Source organism: Canis lupus, chromosome 7, assembly GCF_048164855.1.
Source record: "Canis lupus baileyi chromosome 7, mCanLup2.hap1, whole genome shotgun sequence".
In the NCBI taxonomy this organism is placed as follows: domain Eukaryota; kingdom Metazoa; phylum Chordata; class Mammalia; order Carnivora; family Canidae; genus Canis; species Canis lupus.
Genome location: NC_132844.1, coordinates 28,108,147 through 28,123,326, shown reverse-complemented (window position 1 = coordinate 28,123,326; position 15,180 = coordinate 28,108,147). Strand labels below are relative to the sequence as shown.

The following is a 15,180-nucleotide window of genomic DNA, read 5'->3' as shown; positions in this document are numbered from 1 at the left end:
TTTTATTAAGGGTAGAAACATTTCAATTAAAAGTCAGAGATCGTCAGAGTGGATAAAAAAGAAAAACCCAGCTATACACTACCCATGAGAAAATCATTTTAAATATAAAAACAGAGACATGTTAAAAGTCAAAGTAGAAAAAGAAATACCTACTGAGCCATGCTTTAGAGATATTGGTCCTGGCTCCAAAGATTCCCCTCGTCCTTTTCTTGTCTTCTGAAATGATCCACCACCCACTCCCAACAAATGATGCAGCAGTGCACTCTCAACCATTTCTTAGTACCTCAGACTGTAACATAGGCAGTTTACTCAACCTAATCTAAGCTCTTTCCAAGATAAGATTTTCCTTTTCTTTTTCTATCAATGTCTTTATTAAGTTATATTATCTTTTCAAATATTGTACATTTTTAAACCAATGAAATTACCTGCCAGTTCTTCATGTTTTGATTCATTCTCATGTTTATCTTCAGTTAGTTCTACATCAATTTGATTACTGAAAAAAAATTACTTAATTCAGAATTAAATGTTAATACATTCCATGCAATCTTTTGTGCATATTTAAAAAAAACTCTAACATTATATTTTTCTTCTCAAGTACTCTTATTCTATCAAAAACTAAGAATTTGGGCACTATAAAGAAAATGTGAAAATAAAGGACCCTCAAAGCCTTATTGTAGCTATCAAATTAATACAAAGAGAAAAATGCCATTAACTTTATACACAAATACACACAGTTTTATACATAAGTGTGTGCATTTACGTGTCTCAGGACCCAGATGTTCTTTCTACACTAAAAATCAGAAATTGACCACAAGCTAGGAGTAACAGTGAAGTCTACGTCAGGCCAGAACCTGACCAGAAAAAAATTTCAGGTTTTTCAGGTTCAGCATTTACATGTTAATAAGCATTTTAATCATGAAATACAGGCTGAATAGGGACCTTAAACTAATAAAAACTCAGAAAGTGACAAAGGCACTTGAGCAAATTTAATTATATTGGGGTTAGTTCATACACTGCTTTCTTGCAAACCGAGGAATCTGCCCTACTTTTTTCAGTCCATTAACCCTGTCTTTAGTGAGATTATCAGCAAATCCATGAAGATATAAAACTATAATAATAGCAGCAAACAGTACTACATATCCAATGGTATTCAGCACTCTGACTAGCCTGTCCAAGAACAGAAATATCAGGAGTTAAGAATACTGCTAAGAAATAAGAAAAAGAGGGGCAACCTGGGTGGTTCAGCGGTTTAGCGCCACCTTCGGCCCAGGGTGTGATCCTGGAGACCCAGGATCGAGTCCCATGTCGGGCTCCCTGCATGGAGCCTGCTTCTCCCTCTGCCTGTGTCTCTACCTCCCCCTCCCCCCACTTTCTCTGACTTTCCTGAATAAATAAAACCTTAAAAAAAAAATAAGAAAAAGTTAAGAAATATTATAAAGGGGCCCAAACTTATAGCTAACAAACCTGTGTATACTTCATCTGTGTTGTTACTATTGGGAGAGGCAATTACCCTGAATGTCCCAGCATGTTTTTGTGGGGTACACCAGGAACTCAAGGCACAAACTCCTCTTTCCTAGGTTATTTCCCACAATTGTGTTGCTGTGAGCCACCTTGAGAGATGATGCAGTATCTCCTCCCAGAAAAGAAGTAGGCCTGTTTCCTCTTACATAAAAGCAACAGATTCCCCAAGCTCAGTGATCCTCTCCTATAAGGCAACCCAGTGCCCACGCAGACAGCCTTCATGGACTCTCCGTGGTGCCTCCACAAGCTTTGTGGGGCAGGGTGGGAAGTGAGGCAAATAAACGTGAGACTCAGATAGGCTTCTGTTGTAAGAAATAAGGTCCTTTGTTTCTAACCCAGGAATCCTATGTCTATTGTCAGCATCCATAAAACTGGCAGGGTCACTTGTTAGCTTGCAAGTAGGGTAAAAATCTCAAACCCTCCATAATTCATGACAGTCACTGCACCACTTTATTCATAGTCTCTAAGAAACTAAGCATCCTAAGGAGACCAGGTACTCTAACAACCAGAGGTTATGATTCTCCTCACCCTTAATGTAATTATAGTTTGGTGTTCTTAAAATCTTAAAAGTTGTAATCTGACTTCCATTTATCATTTTAACAGGTCAAAGGTCTACTGTATGTACAGAATACCAGCTCAATTAGTAGGAGACCCAGGATAAATGAGGTTTCCTGATTATCATCAGGGTCAACCATACAAAGGTAGGACAGAGACAAATCTGGTCTTTACTCCTTGTTCCCCTTTCTTTTCTTTTTTTCTCAGAGTTTATAACAGCTACTTGAACTCTCTTATTTATTTTATCTATGTAAAATCACTTAAGAAGTTACTTTCCTAATAAGGTCTTTTTGCCATGTGCCATTAGTCTCAAAAGCATCTTAGGCTGGACATTTCAGGTATCTGGATGCAGAGTGGGGTCTCAAACACAAATCAACAAATTCCATTCAATATATAAGAGAAAGCATGACCAAAATAATGAACAGAGAAAAGAGCTAAAAATAAGATTTACTTTTTGTTTGTTATCATGTTTACCCACTGAAGTCCATGCATACACCAGTCTTCTAAAAATATAGAAAAACATAGAAAGAAATCATTTAATGATTAGTCAATATTGTACATACATTACCTATGTAAAGCTTTAAATTGCGTGGAGTCATTAGAATCCAGTTCCTTATTTAATCTTGAATAATCAATGGAAGATGTTAAGCCTTCCTCAAGCCTGGCAAAAAATTGCTCTTTTTCTTCTTGTTCTTCTAATGTGTCTAATCCCAATCCAAGGACACTATGATTGAGTTCAGAAACTACTATCTCTAAATGAAAAGCACAAATACATTTTATTAATATGAAGAATTTTGATAATATTAATTTTAATGATTTATTTATTAATAGAAAAATTTTTTAAATTTAAAACATACTTTAATCTCTTACCAACCAAGTACAGACTTGTATTCATAATCGGTATGTAAGGTTATAAGGCTTCTCTCAAGATCTAATTCTAAATCTTCTAGGAAGGTATTAATTAAGTGTACATGGTTCAGTAAAGGAGGCTTCAAAATACAAGTTAATTTTTGTAAAAATTTTAATTATGGCATAGTATAATTATAGCATTTAATCTAATCAAGCATAGTAATTGACCTATCAACTCATATCCCTCACATTTCTTACCATTTGTTTCTAAGCTGTCAATACTTAAGATGGAGGTTCCACTGCTCTGAAGAAACTGAATCCTTTCAGCAGAGTCCTCTTCTATTTCTATAATAGGCGGAGAAGGTTTCTTTGTTTTCAGATAGCTTACATTTGTTCCAAGCAGTCCTAAGGATAGGATTTAAGATACAGTTGGATATTTATGTTTAGAAAACTGTTTTGACTATTTACTAACCAGTAATAGTGTTGTACTAACATTTTTTGTTAGCTAATTTTATGGACAGTAGTTACAAAATAAATCTGGTGTATTAAATAAAAATCCATCAGACCTAAAGTTCACAAAAAAAGAACTATAATTCTATTTATTTGCAGTGTATCTTATTAAATAATCTCAAAAAGTTTACATAATGAGATAAAATGTTTTAAATTACTTTGAAGCACAATTATTTAAGACAGTATATCGTACATGTTCTGCCTTATGTAAAGGAAAAGTAGGAAATAACTAGGTGAATTAGAAAAGGAAAACAAATCCAGGTAGGACAGACACAAGGTACACATGGTCAGCAATGGGAGGGGCAGGCCAACATTGGAGGATGCAAAAAGGCCAGTGAGGTTGGATCTAGAGAATGAGGGTGAGTCTAGGTGGAGATAAGTTCAGAGCAGGAGCTGATGGTCCGACTAGGCCAGTACTCACAGCCAGGAGTTTTGCTCTTTATTCCAAAAACATTAGAAAACACTGAAAAGGCTATACAATATTCAAAATTTCTTTATCATAATAGCATACATTTTTTATAAAAAAGTAAAAAATGGAAAAGTTAAATAATTACATTGTAAGATATAAATATTAAGATTAGAAGAATATCACTTTTGCTTAGAAGGAAGTCTTACCAAGAAGTCACAAATTCTGACTTTATTTTCCTAATTAGTGTCCTCTTAGAAAGGACTTAGAATCTATTTCTTTTAAAGATTTTATTTATTCATCAGAGAGAGAGAGAGAGAGGCAGAGACACAGGCAGAGGGAGAAGCAGGCTCCATGCAGGGAGCCCGATGTGGGACTCGATCCCAGGTCTTCAGGACCATTCCCTGGGCTGAAGGCAGCACTAAACCACTGAGCCACCCGGGCCACCCTAGAATCTATTTTTTATGGTTTTGTGAGAATAACGGTTTTACAGATCAAATAATAACTTCCATGGTCACAGAAAATCAAGAGATGTTATCTAAAGACGTTTCAAATGAAAAACGTAATGCCATGGGTGGGATGCTATTTTGGGGCCTATGGGGGTCTCACATTAGCTCTGAAGTTGGACTCAGGGATGTGACCCACATTGAGTTTATAAGAGACTAATGAACAAAACCAAGACCCAATTTGCTTATTTATAATGAAGATTATAACCAGTAGAAGGATTAGATTGTTTCATCCTCTAGGCAGAACATTTTATCCTTATGGCAATTGAAAGAAAAAATTATAAGGTTGAAGTAGCTCAATGTTGATGTTTAATGCTGTCTAAGATTAGTAATGCATTTCTCTCCACAAAAGGGTGTTTACTTCCCCCTCAGAAGCTTCTATGCTCTTGATGGCAGGAATCATATCTAGTCTATACACTAGTGCCTAGTATGCACAACATAACATGAACTCAGAAATGACTGTGATTGCTATATCCTTGGGTGGAGAAACCCTCTCCTCTGTGTTTGTTTATTTATTTATTTTTAAAGATTTTATTTATTTATTCATGAGAGACAGAGAGAGAGGCAGAGATATAGGAAGAGGGAGAAGCAGGCTCCCTGTGGGGAGTCCAATGTGGGACTCGATCCTGGAACCACTGAGCCACCCAGGCATCCCCTCTCCTCTGTTTAAATGGATATTGTCAAAGCTTGCTTCTTAAATATAATTCTTTGCATCTTTTACTAATCAAATCCACTTTTGATTGACAAATTCTTTCTTAAAAATTAGTCCCTTTAGTCATGTTACATTCAATTGTTAGTCTAGGACCTAGTTTTTCCCTTTGGATGAGTACATTTTATCTCTTACACATTACTTTCTGGAAAGAGATGTTAATGCTAATGAAGTCTTAAATCTTTGTGAACAATTCCAATTGTACTTTATCATATAATATTATTTTCAAGCACCAACGGCAGGGAGATTCTAAAAAAGAATTCTTTACATGCAAACTTTAGCATTGTTACATGGTTGGGGGATTTATGAAAAAATGAGCTGTATTTTTCAATAAGGTAACTCCTTATTTATAGTTTTAATGACAGAGAAATGACTTTCACTCTAACATTCATTTATTAAATGCATTTATTACTTATTTACTGTTGGGGGCAGGGGAATACAAACAAAAAAAAAGTGTTTCCTGTCCTCACAAAGCTCCCAACCTCAGGAGCAGCCCTACAGGTTATGACTATCAGCACAATATGTAAGTGCTATTGTGGTGTTCTGAAATCAAAACAAAGGAGAAAATAATTATGTTGAGAAGGGAGCTAGAAGAGTTAGGGAAGAAGGATGCAAGCAAAGGCAGTCTAGTGGTGAGAAAGCATGAGCTAATGCACAAAGCTAATGCATAGAGTCAATGATGTTTCCAGGAGATAGGGAATAACGGAGTACGGCTGGGGCACAGGAAGCTGGAAAGGAAGGTCCTAGTCAGATGATGTAGAGCCTTAGCGGTCACATTAAGGAATCTGGGCTCAATTTCATGGGGGAAAAACAAAAGCTATGGGGCACATTTCCCCCTGAGGATATAGAAATCTTCTAAGTTTATAAAATGCTGCTTAGTGATCCATAAATAGTATAAACATAGGTTAACATAGGGTTCCTTATGGATATGCAGTATCATACACAGCAGGTATACCAAAGCAAATACTCCAGAGAGTAGTTTTCCATTTGTAAAGATGCGACTAAGAACAACTCTGGGAAAGGTATACACATAAATCAAACAGGATCAATAATGAGTTCTTTACCATTATGGCAAAAAAAATTATTTTTTTACTACTGTTATTAACAGACTGTGATACCAAAAATCTAAAGATTTGTTAAAATCTTTCTAATGTGATGACATTAATACATTGTCAGAATATTTTATTAAATCACTTTAAATCAATTTACCATTTATACAGGGAAATAGAGAAATATACGTGTATCATTCATCATATTAATTTAGATAAACATAAAATTATCCCAATGTAATATAACCTGATAATGCAGGAACATCATAGATTCTCAATTATATAATATATATTAAAGCAAAGTTATATGAAAATTCAAGCTTCAAAAAGTCATGTTACTACTATTATCTTCTTTATAGATGTATAGTCCAACAACAAAATCCCAAATTGAAAGTCTTGACTGACCCCTTGTGGTCAAATAATTTGGAATAAAAAAATGAGCAATATTTACCACCATCTTCAAAATCATCTTCAGTTATCCACCATGGCACTGCATCTTTCTTTTTCACTTCTCTTTTAGGTTGTCTAGGTGTTTTGCTTGAATTATCAAAAGAATCATCTGAAAGCTATAGATACAAGTTACTGAATTAAAATTTGAGAATCCCAGATTCATTACTAAAAATGCTTCTCTTAGTTCTTTCACAGTTCAGTTATCACGTACATAAACAAAATTCTCAGCAACAATAAATTTGCTTTTAAACATATGTAGCTAAAATAACTTAAAAATCAAGCATATATCTCTGAACATCAATTTCATATCCAGAGTTAAATAAGTAAACTAACCAGGGAGAAAACATCAATGATAACAACAAAGAAATAAAGAAAACTTATCAAGAAACTTGATCAAGAAGGGGAAAAAAATGAAGTATGTGAAAGTATACCCATTCTCTAGGGTATATGAATAAATAAAAATTGCACAAAATTACCCAGCATCATTCTCAAAGAGCACAAAATTCTAAGACCAGATGAATTGAGTTTGCCAGAAAAATCAGCATTTTGTCACAATGACTAAGAAACTTTAATAAAATTTTATTTATTTTTCTATTCTTCAGGTCCAAATTTTACCACAATCCTAAAAAATCCCCTACTCTAATCCTAACTCCACCCACAGCCATTGCCACCACTCTGTCAGTAACCTGGCCTCTCTCTTCACTGAGAAAAGAAAGCTCTCAGGCAAAAACCAGTCTCCTTTCCCTTATTCCACCATTACACTCATCTGTGAAGGCACTGCTTTCCTTTTTCAGAAAAGAAATGGTTTCCACACCAAGGAGAACTTGCAGAGGGGTCAGTCACTTCCCACCGTTCTAGGTTCTCACTTCCTTGCTCATTCCACATGATCTCTATATCTTCACTCCCCTTTCAGACTCCCCTGCCTCCTTCCCTCAGGTTATAAACCTGCCCCTTGCTGTAACCTCAGGGCCTCGTACAACTGTGGAATGGAAGAATGAACATTCAAGTGTACTCCACTTTTTTTTTTTTTTAAAAAGCAAAGTAAAACAAAACAAAAAAGAATAAGTTACTTATTCCCACCTCTCCTTTATTCTACCTATCACTTTCTTCTACATACCAATTTCTTGAGTTTACTCCTCAACTCTTGAAAAGCTGGTTCCCATCCCAAAACAGCTCTTGCCCAGGTTCCAAAGGCCTCCTGGATGCCACAAATAAAAGACCATGCTGGTCATCTTCCCTGATTACATCACGGAATTTGATACTGGTGACTGACTCTTCCAAAAACTCTCTATCCTTGATGTCACAACCTCACTTCCTCCAAATTATACTTCACTTCTGGGACTTTTCCCACCCGTCTATTTCAATAGGTCTTGGCTCTTTTGCACATTTCTTTACACTAGACTTCCCCAGGACTCTGTCCTTGTTCTTTTTATCCTCACTCTACACGTTTCCTGGAGAAGAAACCAACATTTATTCCATGCCTGCTGTGTATTAGGATCTATCCCCAGATTATCTCAATCTCTAAGCATTCAATCAAGATTTATTGATGGGGGTAAGCTCAGAGAAGTTAAGCAACTTGCCCCAGTTGCTACTGTTAGTAAGTATTACAGACCTAGGATTCAAACAGGTCTGATAACACTTGTCCACTTTCCACTGTAGTATGTAGTCCCCCAACTGGGACAATGTCACCAGGATACCCTTTTAAACTTCCAAGATGACTGCACAAATTTCCACCTGCCAACCAAAGAACTCTACTGCAATGACTTAAAATAATCCCGATTTTAAAATGTTCAAAAAGAACATCAGACAGGAGGAGGGGAAGAGGGGAGGAAAAGTATTCTTCCTTTTTTTAAAAAAGTATTTATTTATTTATTCACTCATTCATTCATTCATTCATTTGTTTATTTATTTATTTATTTATTTATTTATGACACACCGAGAGAGGCAGAGACAGAGGCAGAGGGAGAAGCAGGCTCCATGCAGGGAGACCAATGTGGGACCTGACCCCAGGACCCCAGGATCATGCCCTGAGCCAAACGCACTGCTCAACCACTGAGCCACCCGTGTTCTGGGAAACTATTCTTTAACTAAATTTTAGTTTCATCACTTTCCACTCAGTCTCTGAACTTGGTCAACACCTTGAAATGTTCCATTTCTCTCTCCTCCCTATATCTCACTGTTCACCAAATTCTGACAATCTGCCTCAGACTCAGTCTATTTCTCTTAAGCCCCATGGCCAAGAGTGTGGAAGGAGTATAGGTTTTGGAGGCCAGACAAATCTGAGTTCGAATTCTAATTTCAATTTGCTGTTGCTTCAGAAAAATTATCCTTTTTTCAGTTTATTCAATCTGTTAAAAAAGTCATAGTACCACTGACCTTGCAAGCTTGTGACAAAGATCAGAAAATGAAATGCAGGGTGCTCACCCTACTATCTAATACATTGTAGGTATTCTCCCTTTTGATAATCATCCACACTGCTTTCCAGATTCTTACTATTAAAAACAAAACACAAAAGCTGGTACCCAGAAAATAACCGTGCTGGTGAGCATATGGAGAAACTGGAATCCTAATATACTAATTATATTCCTCAAAAGGTTAAACAAAGTTACCATATGACTCACCATACCAACTACCAGGTATACATATAACAGAAATTAAAACATACAACCTCACAAAAACTTGTACATGACTTTTCATAGAAGCATTATTTATAAATGCCAAAAAGTGGAAAGAACTCAAATGTTCATCAACTGATATGTGGATAAACAAAATGTGGTAAACCCATACAATGGAACGTTATTCAGCTATAAAAAGCAACGAAGTACTGACAGATGCTACCACATGGATGCACCTTGTTTCAGCCAAGGTTGAGTGGAAGAAACCAGTCACAAAAGACAACATATTATTTAATTCTATGTCTATGAAATGTCTGTAATCAGAATATATTCAGAGACAGAGAGTAGATTAGTGGCCCCCAAGGCTGGAGAAAGGGGTAACTGGTAATGGATACATGGTTTCTTTTGAGGATGACAAAAATGTTCTAAACGTGATTGTGGTAATAGCTTCATTGCCGTGAAAAAACTAAAAACCACTGAATTGTACACTTCACTTTTTCTTAGTAGGCTCCAAGCTGGGCTTTCCTCCCCAGCGCTATTCCAATATGGGGCTTGAACTCACGAACCTGAGATCAAGATCTGAACTGAGATCAAAACTTGGACACTTAACCAACTAAGCCACCCAGGTACCCTGGAATTGTACACTTTCAACAAGTGAATCGTATGGTATATGACAACTCAAGAGAGCTATTAAAAAAAAAGGGTGGTCCCACCAACCTCCATAAATTGAATAAATGAATAAATTCTTTGAACAATAATTTAACAAAATGATTAAAAAAGTTAACATGGCTCTAAAATCATGGTTTTCATTATTAAAAAAAAACAAACGAGATGCTGCTTACCCAAATCTCTAACATGAGATAAATGTTTTTATGAGTTGAGGCTAAATATGAGAGGAAGAGTGGGAGGGATAGAGGGTGTTTAAGGGGTGGTAAATGAGGGGCAGAAGGAAAAAAATTGGTTTGTACTGCTTTTTATCTTTTACAGTGAAAATACTTCCTATTAAGTTTAATTTTCAAAATAAAATTTCATATTTGAAAGTAAAAAATCAGTTTTCAAATGGGAAGTGAGATTCTTAACCTGAGTGTCTGTTACATTCAGATAATCATTAGATGCTTTTTTAAACCCTTACAACAATCTACAAACAATGCCTACTTTGTAGGCATTATTTTTCCTGTTACTGAAACTGTAGTTTTCTACTACATCATATATCTAGCTCCCTTTATGAACAATTATACAATATTAGTATAATTGCTTAAAATGTGGCTTTCCTGAATGCTCTACAAGGCCTATTTATATAAACACATAGGATATAGTGCAACCCTCTAATTTACTCATTCAGCAAATATATATTAAACATCTATTAGGTACTTCAGGTATAGCAGTGAACATGTAGCTGCCACATCACAAATCATACATTCTTACAATGGGAGGCAGAAAACAGACACAAGTAAAATCATGAATGGTGCCAAGTGCTACACAGAGAATTAAATATATGACACACAAGGAAGTAACTTGCTGGTTACTTTTTTACTGGATAAATAGAAAAAATATATATAAAAACCTCTCTGTGGTAGTGATATTTAAGATGGGATCTTTAACAACCAGGTAAAGGATAGGGAAACAAAATTATTGGCAGAGGGACCAGTTCCCGAAAAGCTCCTAATGTGAAAGGATCTTGGCATGTCTAAGGGAGAAAAAAGGCCATCGCAGCATAAGTAGATAAGGGGGAAGAGAGATATAAAATGAATGAGGACAACATGAGCAAAAATCAGCCAGGGCTTTATAAACCATAGGAAGGAGTTTGAATTTTATTCCATTGGTGACAGGAAGCCAACAGTGTTTTACAAAGGAGAGGAACAATCTGATTTATGTTACAGATCACGCTGGTGGCAGTGGGGTGAAGGAATTGGACTGGGGGAGGGGGCAGTATGTGGGAACTGTTATAGTAGCACAGGAGAGAAGACAGTGCTCCAGACTAGGTTGGAGGTAGTGAACAGGAAAATAACTAGGAAGGTGACAGGTAGATTCTGGAGGAAAAGCTGACAGAGCTTGGTGATGCACTTGTGAAACTGAAAACAGGAAACTTCATTTAAAATACAGTTGGGAGGTCTGAAGGGGGAGCTCTCACACCCTATCGACTTGTCATCAATTACAGACTCCAGATGGCAAGTGATTCGGAGCATTTTCTCATGTGCTTGTTGGCCATGTCTATGTCTTCCTCTGTGAGATTTCTGTTCATGTCTTTTGCCCATTTCATGATTAGATTGTTTCTTTGCTGTTGAGTTTAATAAGTTCTTTATAGATCTTGGATACTAGCCCTTTATCTGATAGGTCATTTGCAAATATCTTCTCCCATTCTGTAGGTTGTCTTTTAGTTTTGTTGACTGTTTCTTTTGCTGTGCAGAAGCTTTTTATCTGATGAAGTCCCAATAGTTCATTTTTGCTTTTGTTTCCCTTGCTTTCATAGATGTATCTTGCAAGAAGTTGCTGTGGCCAAATTCAAAAAGGGTGTTGCCTGTGTTCTCCTCTAGGATTTTGGTGGATTCATTTAGATCTTACATCCATTTTGAGTTTATCTTTGTGTATGATGTAAGAGAATGGTCTAGTTTCATTCTTCTACACGTGGCTGTCCAATTTTCCCAGTACCATTTATTGAAGAGACTGTCCTTTTTCCAGGGGATAGTCTTTCCTACTTTGTCGAATATTAGTTGACCATAGAGTTGAGGGACCATTTCTGGGTTCTCTATTCTGTTTCATTGATCTATGTGTCTGTTTTTGTGTCAGTACCACACTGTCTTGATGATCACAGCTTTGTAGTACAACTTGAAATCTGGTATTGTGATGTCCTGGCTCTGGTTTTCTTTTTCAGTATTCTCCTGGCTATTCAGGGTCCTTTGTGATTCCACACAAATCTTAAGACGATTTGTTTCAACTCTTTGAAGAAAGTCCATGGTATTTTGATAGGGATTGCACCGAGTGTGTAAATTGCCCTGGGTAGCATTGACATTTTCACGATATTAATTCTTCCAATCCATGAGCATGGAATATTTTTCCATCTCTTTGTGTCTTCCTCAATTTCTTTCAGAAGTGTTCACCTCACATCAGTGAGAATGGTGAAAATTAACAAGACAGGAAACAACACATGTTGGAGAGGATGTGGTGTCCCCCTTTGCACTGCTGGTGGGAATGTGAACTGGTACAGCCACTCTGAAAAACAGTGTGGAGGTTCCTCAAAGAGTTAAAAATAGAACTACCGTATGACCCAGCAATTGCACTGCTGGGGATTTACCCCAAAGATACAGATGCAGTGAAAAGGCAGGACACCTGCACCCCAATGTTTATAAGCAGCAATGTCCACAACAGCCAAACTGTGGAAAGAGCCTTGGTGTCCATAGGAAGATGAATGGATAAAGAAGATGTGGTCTATGTATACAATGGAATATTACTCAGCCATTAGAAACGACAAATACCCACCATTTGCTTCAACGTAGATAGAACTGGAGGGTATTATGCTGAGTGAAGTAAGTCAATTGGAAAAGGACAAACATTATATGGTCTCATTCATTTGGGGAATATAAAAAAATAGTGAAAGGGAATAAAGAGGAAAGGAGAGAAAAGGAGTGGGAAATATCAGAGAGGGTGATAGAAGATGAGAGACTCCTAACTCTAGGAAAAAAACAAGGGGCAGTGGAAGGGGAGGTGGGTGGGGGAATGGGGTGACTGGGTGACGGGCACTGAGGGGGGCACTTAATGGGATGAGCGCTGGGTATTATGCTATATGTTGGCAAATGGAACTCCAATAAAAAAATATACAAAAAAAATTACAGACTCCAACAAAGTAGTGTTTCTTGCATTTTTCAATAGGAGGAAGCCTACTTTACTACCCCAACAGGAGGAAGGAAAGTTTTTCTTCATGCCCAGCAAAACAGCTCTGTCAATGAGAAGCCATCACCCCCCTGAACTCTTGCTTTCCTCCAATAGACTTTCATTGAAAGCAGCCCCTCCCAACTTCCTCCTTTTCTCTATGAAGTTATGTTCCTCTCCTTTGATCTCAGGTCTTGCCTAGGGTTTTGCCATAGCTTGCAAGTCCAAATTGCAAGTCTTCTGCCATTCCCAAACAAATGGTAAAACAACTGGCTGCTTTATTTTTGAGGTCAACATTACTTGGTGATCAGAAGTGGGATCCAGAGAAGACTCCAACAACTCTGAGGCCAGTAAACAAACAGGTTCAGTGAATTCAGTGAATTCATAGTTTTCTCCCAGACCCTGGAGTTTGAGAGTTAGTCTCTCCTGGATCCAAGCTCTGCTCTCTTTGCACTTTGAGCTCTCTGGCTTTACTCAGGATCTGTTTAAAAGCTTTATTATTTCTATTTTTGTGAACACTTTGTCCCTTCTGGTGAGTATTCATGTGTTTTTCTGAACTTCTGGATTGACTAATGGAATCCTAATCCTCAAACTTTCTCAGGACAGCCTTCTTCTTGAGACCCTGATGGACTTTATGTCTAAAAACTATGATCCCTCCTCAAGCACACTGCTAATGAAATAGACCAACTTAGCTAAATTTAGAATTTCAATGACTATCATTGGGGACCTTTTGATCTCCTCAAGCTTCCTTCTTTCAAAACCAAACTAGAAGACCACAGCTCTAAAATTAAACAAATTGAATGGAATGCCTGTTTTGATTGGTACCTGGAGGCTTCCAAACATAGTCAGGACTCTAAAACTGTCTCTTTGCAAAATGCCATTTCTAAATCAACTGAAGCTACTAAATAACTGAGAGAAGTCAAAAGGGCTTCTGAGTCCCCTCTCTGTTCCGATGGATTCTTCATCTCCACACTCACAGCAGCAGTCAGCATGTGCTCAGGCCACTGCTCTGCTGCCATCTTTCTACTTCCGTGCAGCGCTATCCTCAGCCCCTTCAGACCCTTCCTCATTCTACTCTTCTTTCTGAATTTCTATTTTACTCCGAACCTCTCCCAGCTCTCTTTCTCTGAACCTATCAGAACCCAACCCCTTTAAAATCAAGCCCTCTAAGGATCTAACTGCTAAACTAGTTTCTTATGTTCCCTGGACTAAAGCTGAACTACAGGCTACAGTCAAAAACTTTCCCAAAGTTACTGAGGATCCTCATAGATTTGTTGAGGAATTTAACACAGGTATTCAAACTTATTGACTAGGTTTCTCAGATTTATATTAATTAGTTCACATGCTGGTTGGGGAGTGCCGGGCTTAACATTGGATGAAACTGGTTTGATAGAAAAATCCTGAAAGAGATTCAGAAAAACAGATCTCTGACTTCTGGCAGGAGGCTGAACATTCACTAGAAGTCTTCACAGAGCAATTACAAAAGCTGTACCTAAGCCTGATGATTAGAACATCATCAGGCTTGCACACAAAAACCTGATGAACCTGGTTATGATTATTACAATTGACTTCAGATTATTTTTAAGGAAAATTTTAGACGTCGAGTCCACTCAAGTAGCTTTTAATTCTGTGTTCATTAACTGGCTAAACTGGATCTTTCCCTTCAAGTTAAAAGGACCAGGATGGAATGGGCAACTATGTCTGCCCCAGATTTAGTTAATTTAGCGAACCAGCTTGCCTACATCCTAGATGATTTGACTAAAAGTAAGACCACTAAAATCCTTTTCATCTCTAACAAATGGAGGCCCCTAAACAAACCCCAAACTCACCTGATGATCTGTCATGATTGCAAAAAACCAGACTCTGGAAAAAAGACTGTTACAAACTTAAGCACTCCAAATGCCATCAAGTCCTTCAACTAATCTTTCCAATGTTTTCCTAATCCTCAGTAACTGGGCTCTGAGGAACTACAGGGGCTTGTCACAATTCTTTCTCTCAATTGGTTTAGAGAAACAACCCTCTGTCATGGTCCAAAGGGATGTTGCTTCAAATGATAATCTATAAAACTGACATGAGATGCCCAACAATTGGCCCCAGAGAAAGAAAAACAATAATGGAAATCTAAAAATTGTTGGTTTGATAA

The 15,180-nt window shown here is 37.2% G+C and overlaps 1 protein-coding gene and 1 long non-coding RNA gene across 10 annotated transcripts in view; one reads left to right on the top strand and one right to left on the bottom strand.

Moving 5' to 3' along the window:
• CEP162 (centrosomal protein 162) overlaps positions 1–15,180 on the bottom strand; it is a 97,668-nt gene that overhangs the window by 78,000 nt on the left and 4,488 nt on the right. For all 9 annotated transcript variants that reach the window (XM_072832171.1, XM_072832174.1, XM_072832175.1 and 6 more), the window contains 4 exons: positions 6,557–6,671; positions 3,184–3,330; positions 2,645–2,828; positions 426–493 (listed from right to left, as the gene is read on the bottom strand). In XM_072832171.1, coding sequence (XP_072688272.1) covers positions 426–493; positions 2,645–2,828; positions 3,184–3,330; positions 6,557–6,671 — 514 coding nt within the window. The remainder of the gene's footprint in view (positions 1–425; positions 494–2,644; positions 2,829–3,183; positions 3,331–6,556; positions 6,672–15,180) is intronic.
• LOC140636691 (uncharacterized) lies at positions 5,174–9,967 on the top strand. The gene is made up of 2 exons (XR_012033904.1): positions 5,174–5,391; positions 9,675–9,967. It is a non-coding gene; the product is annotated as an uncharacterized lncRNA (long non-coding RNA).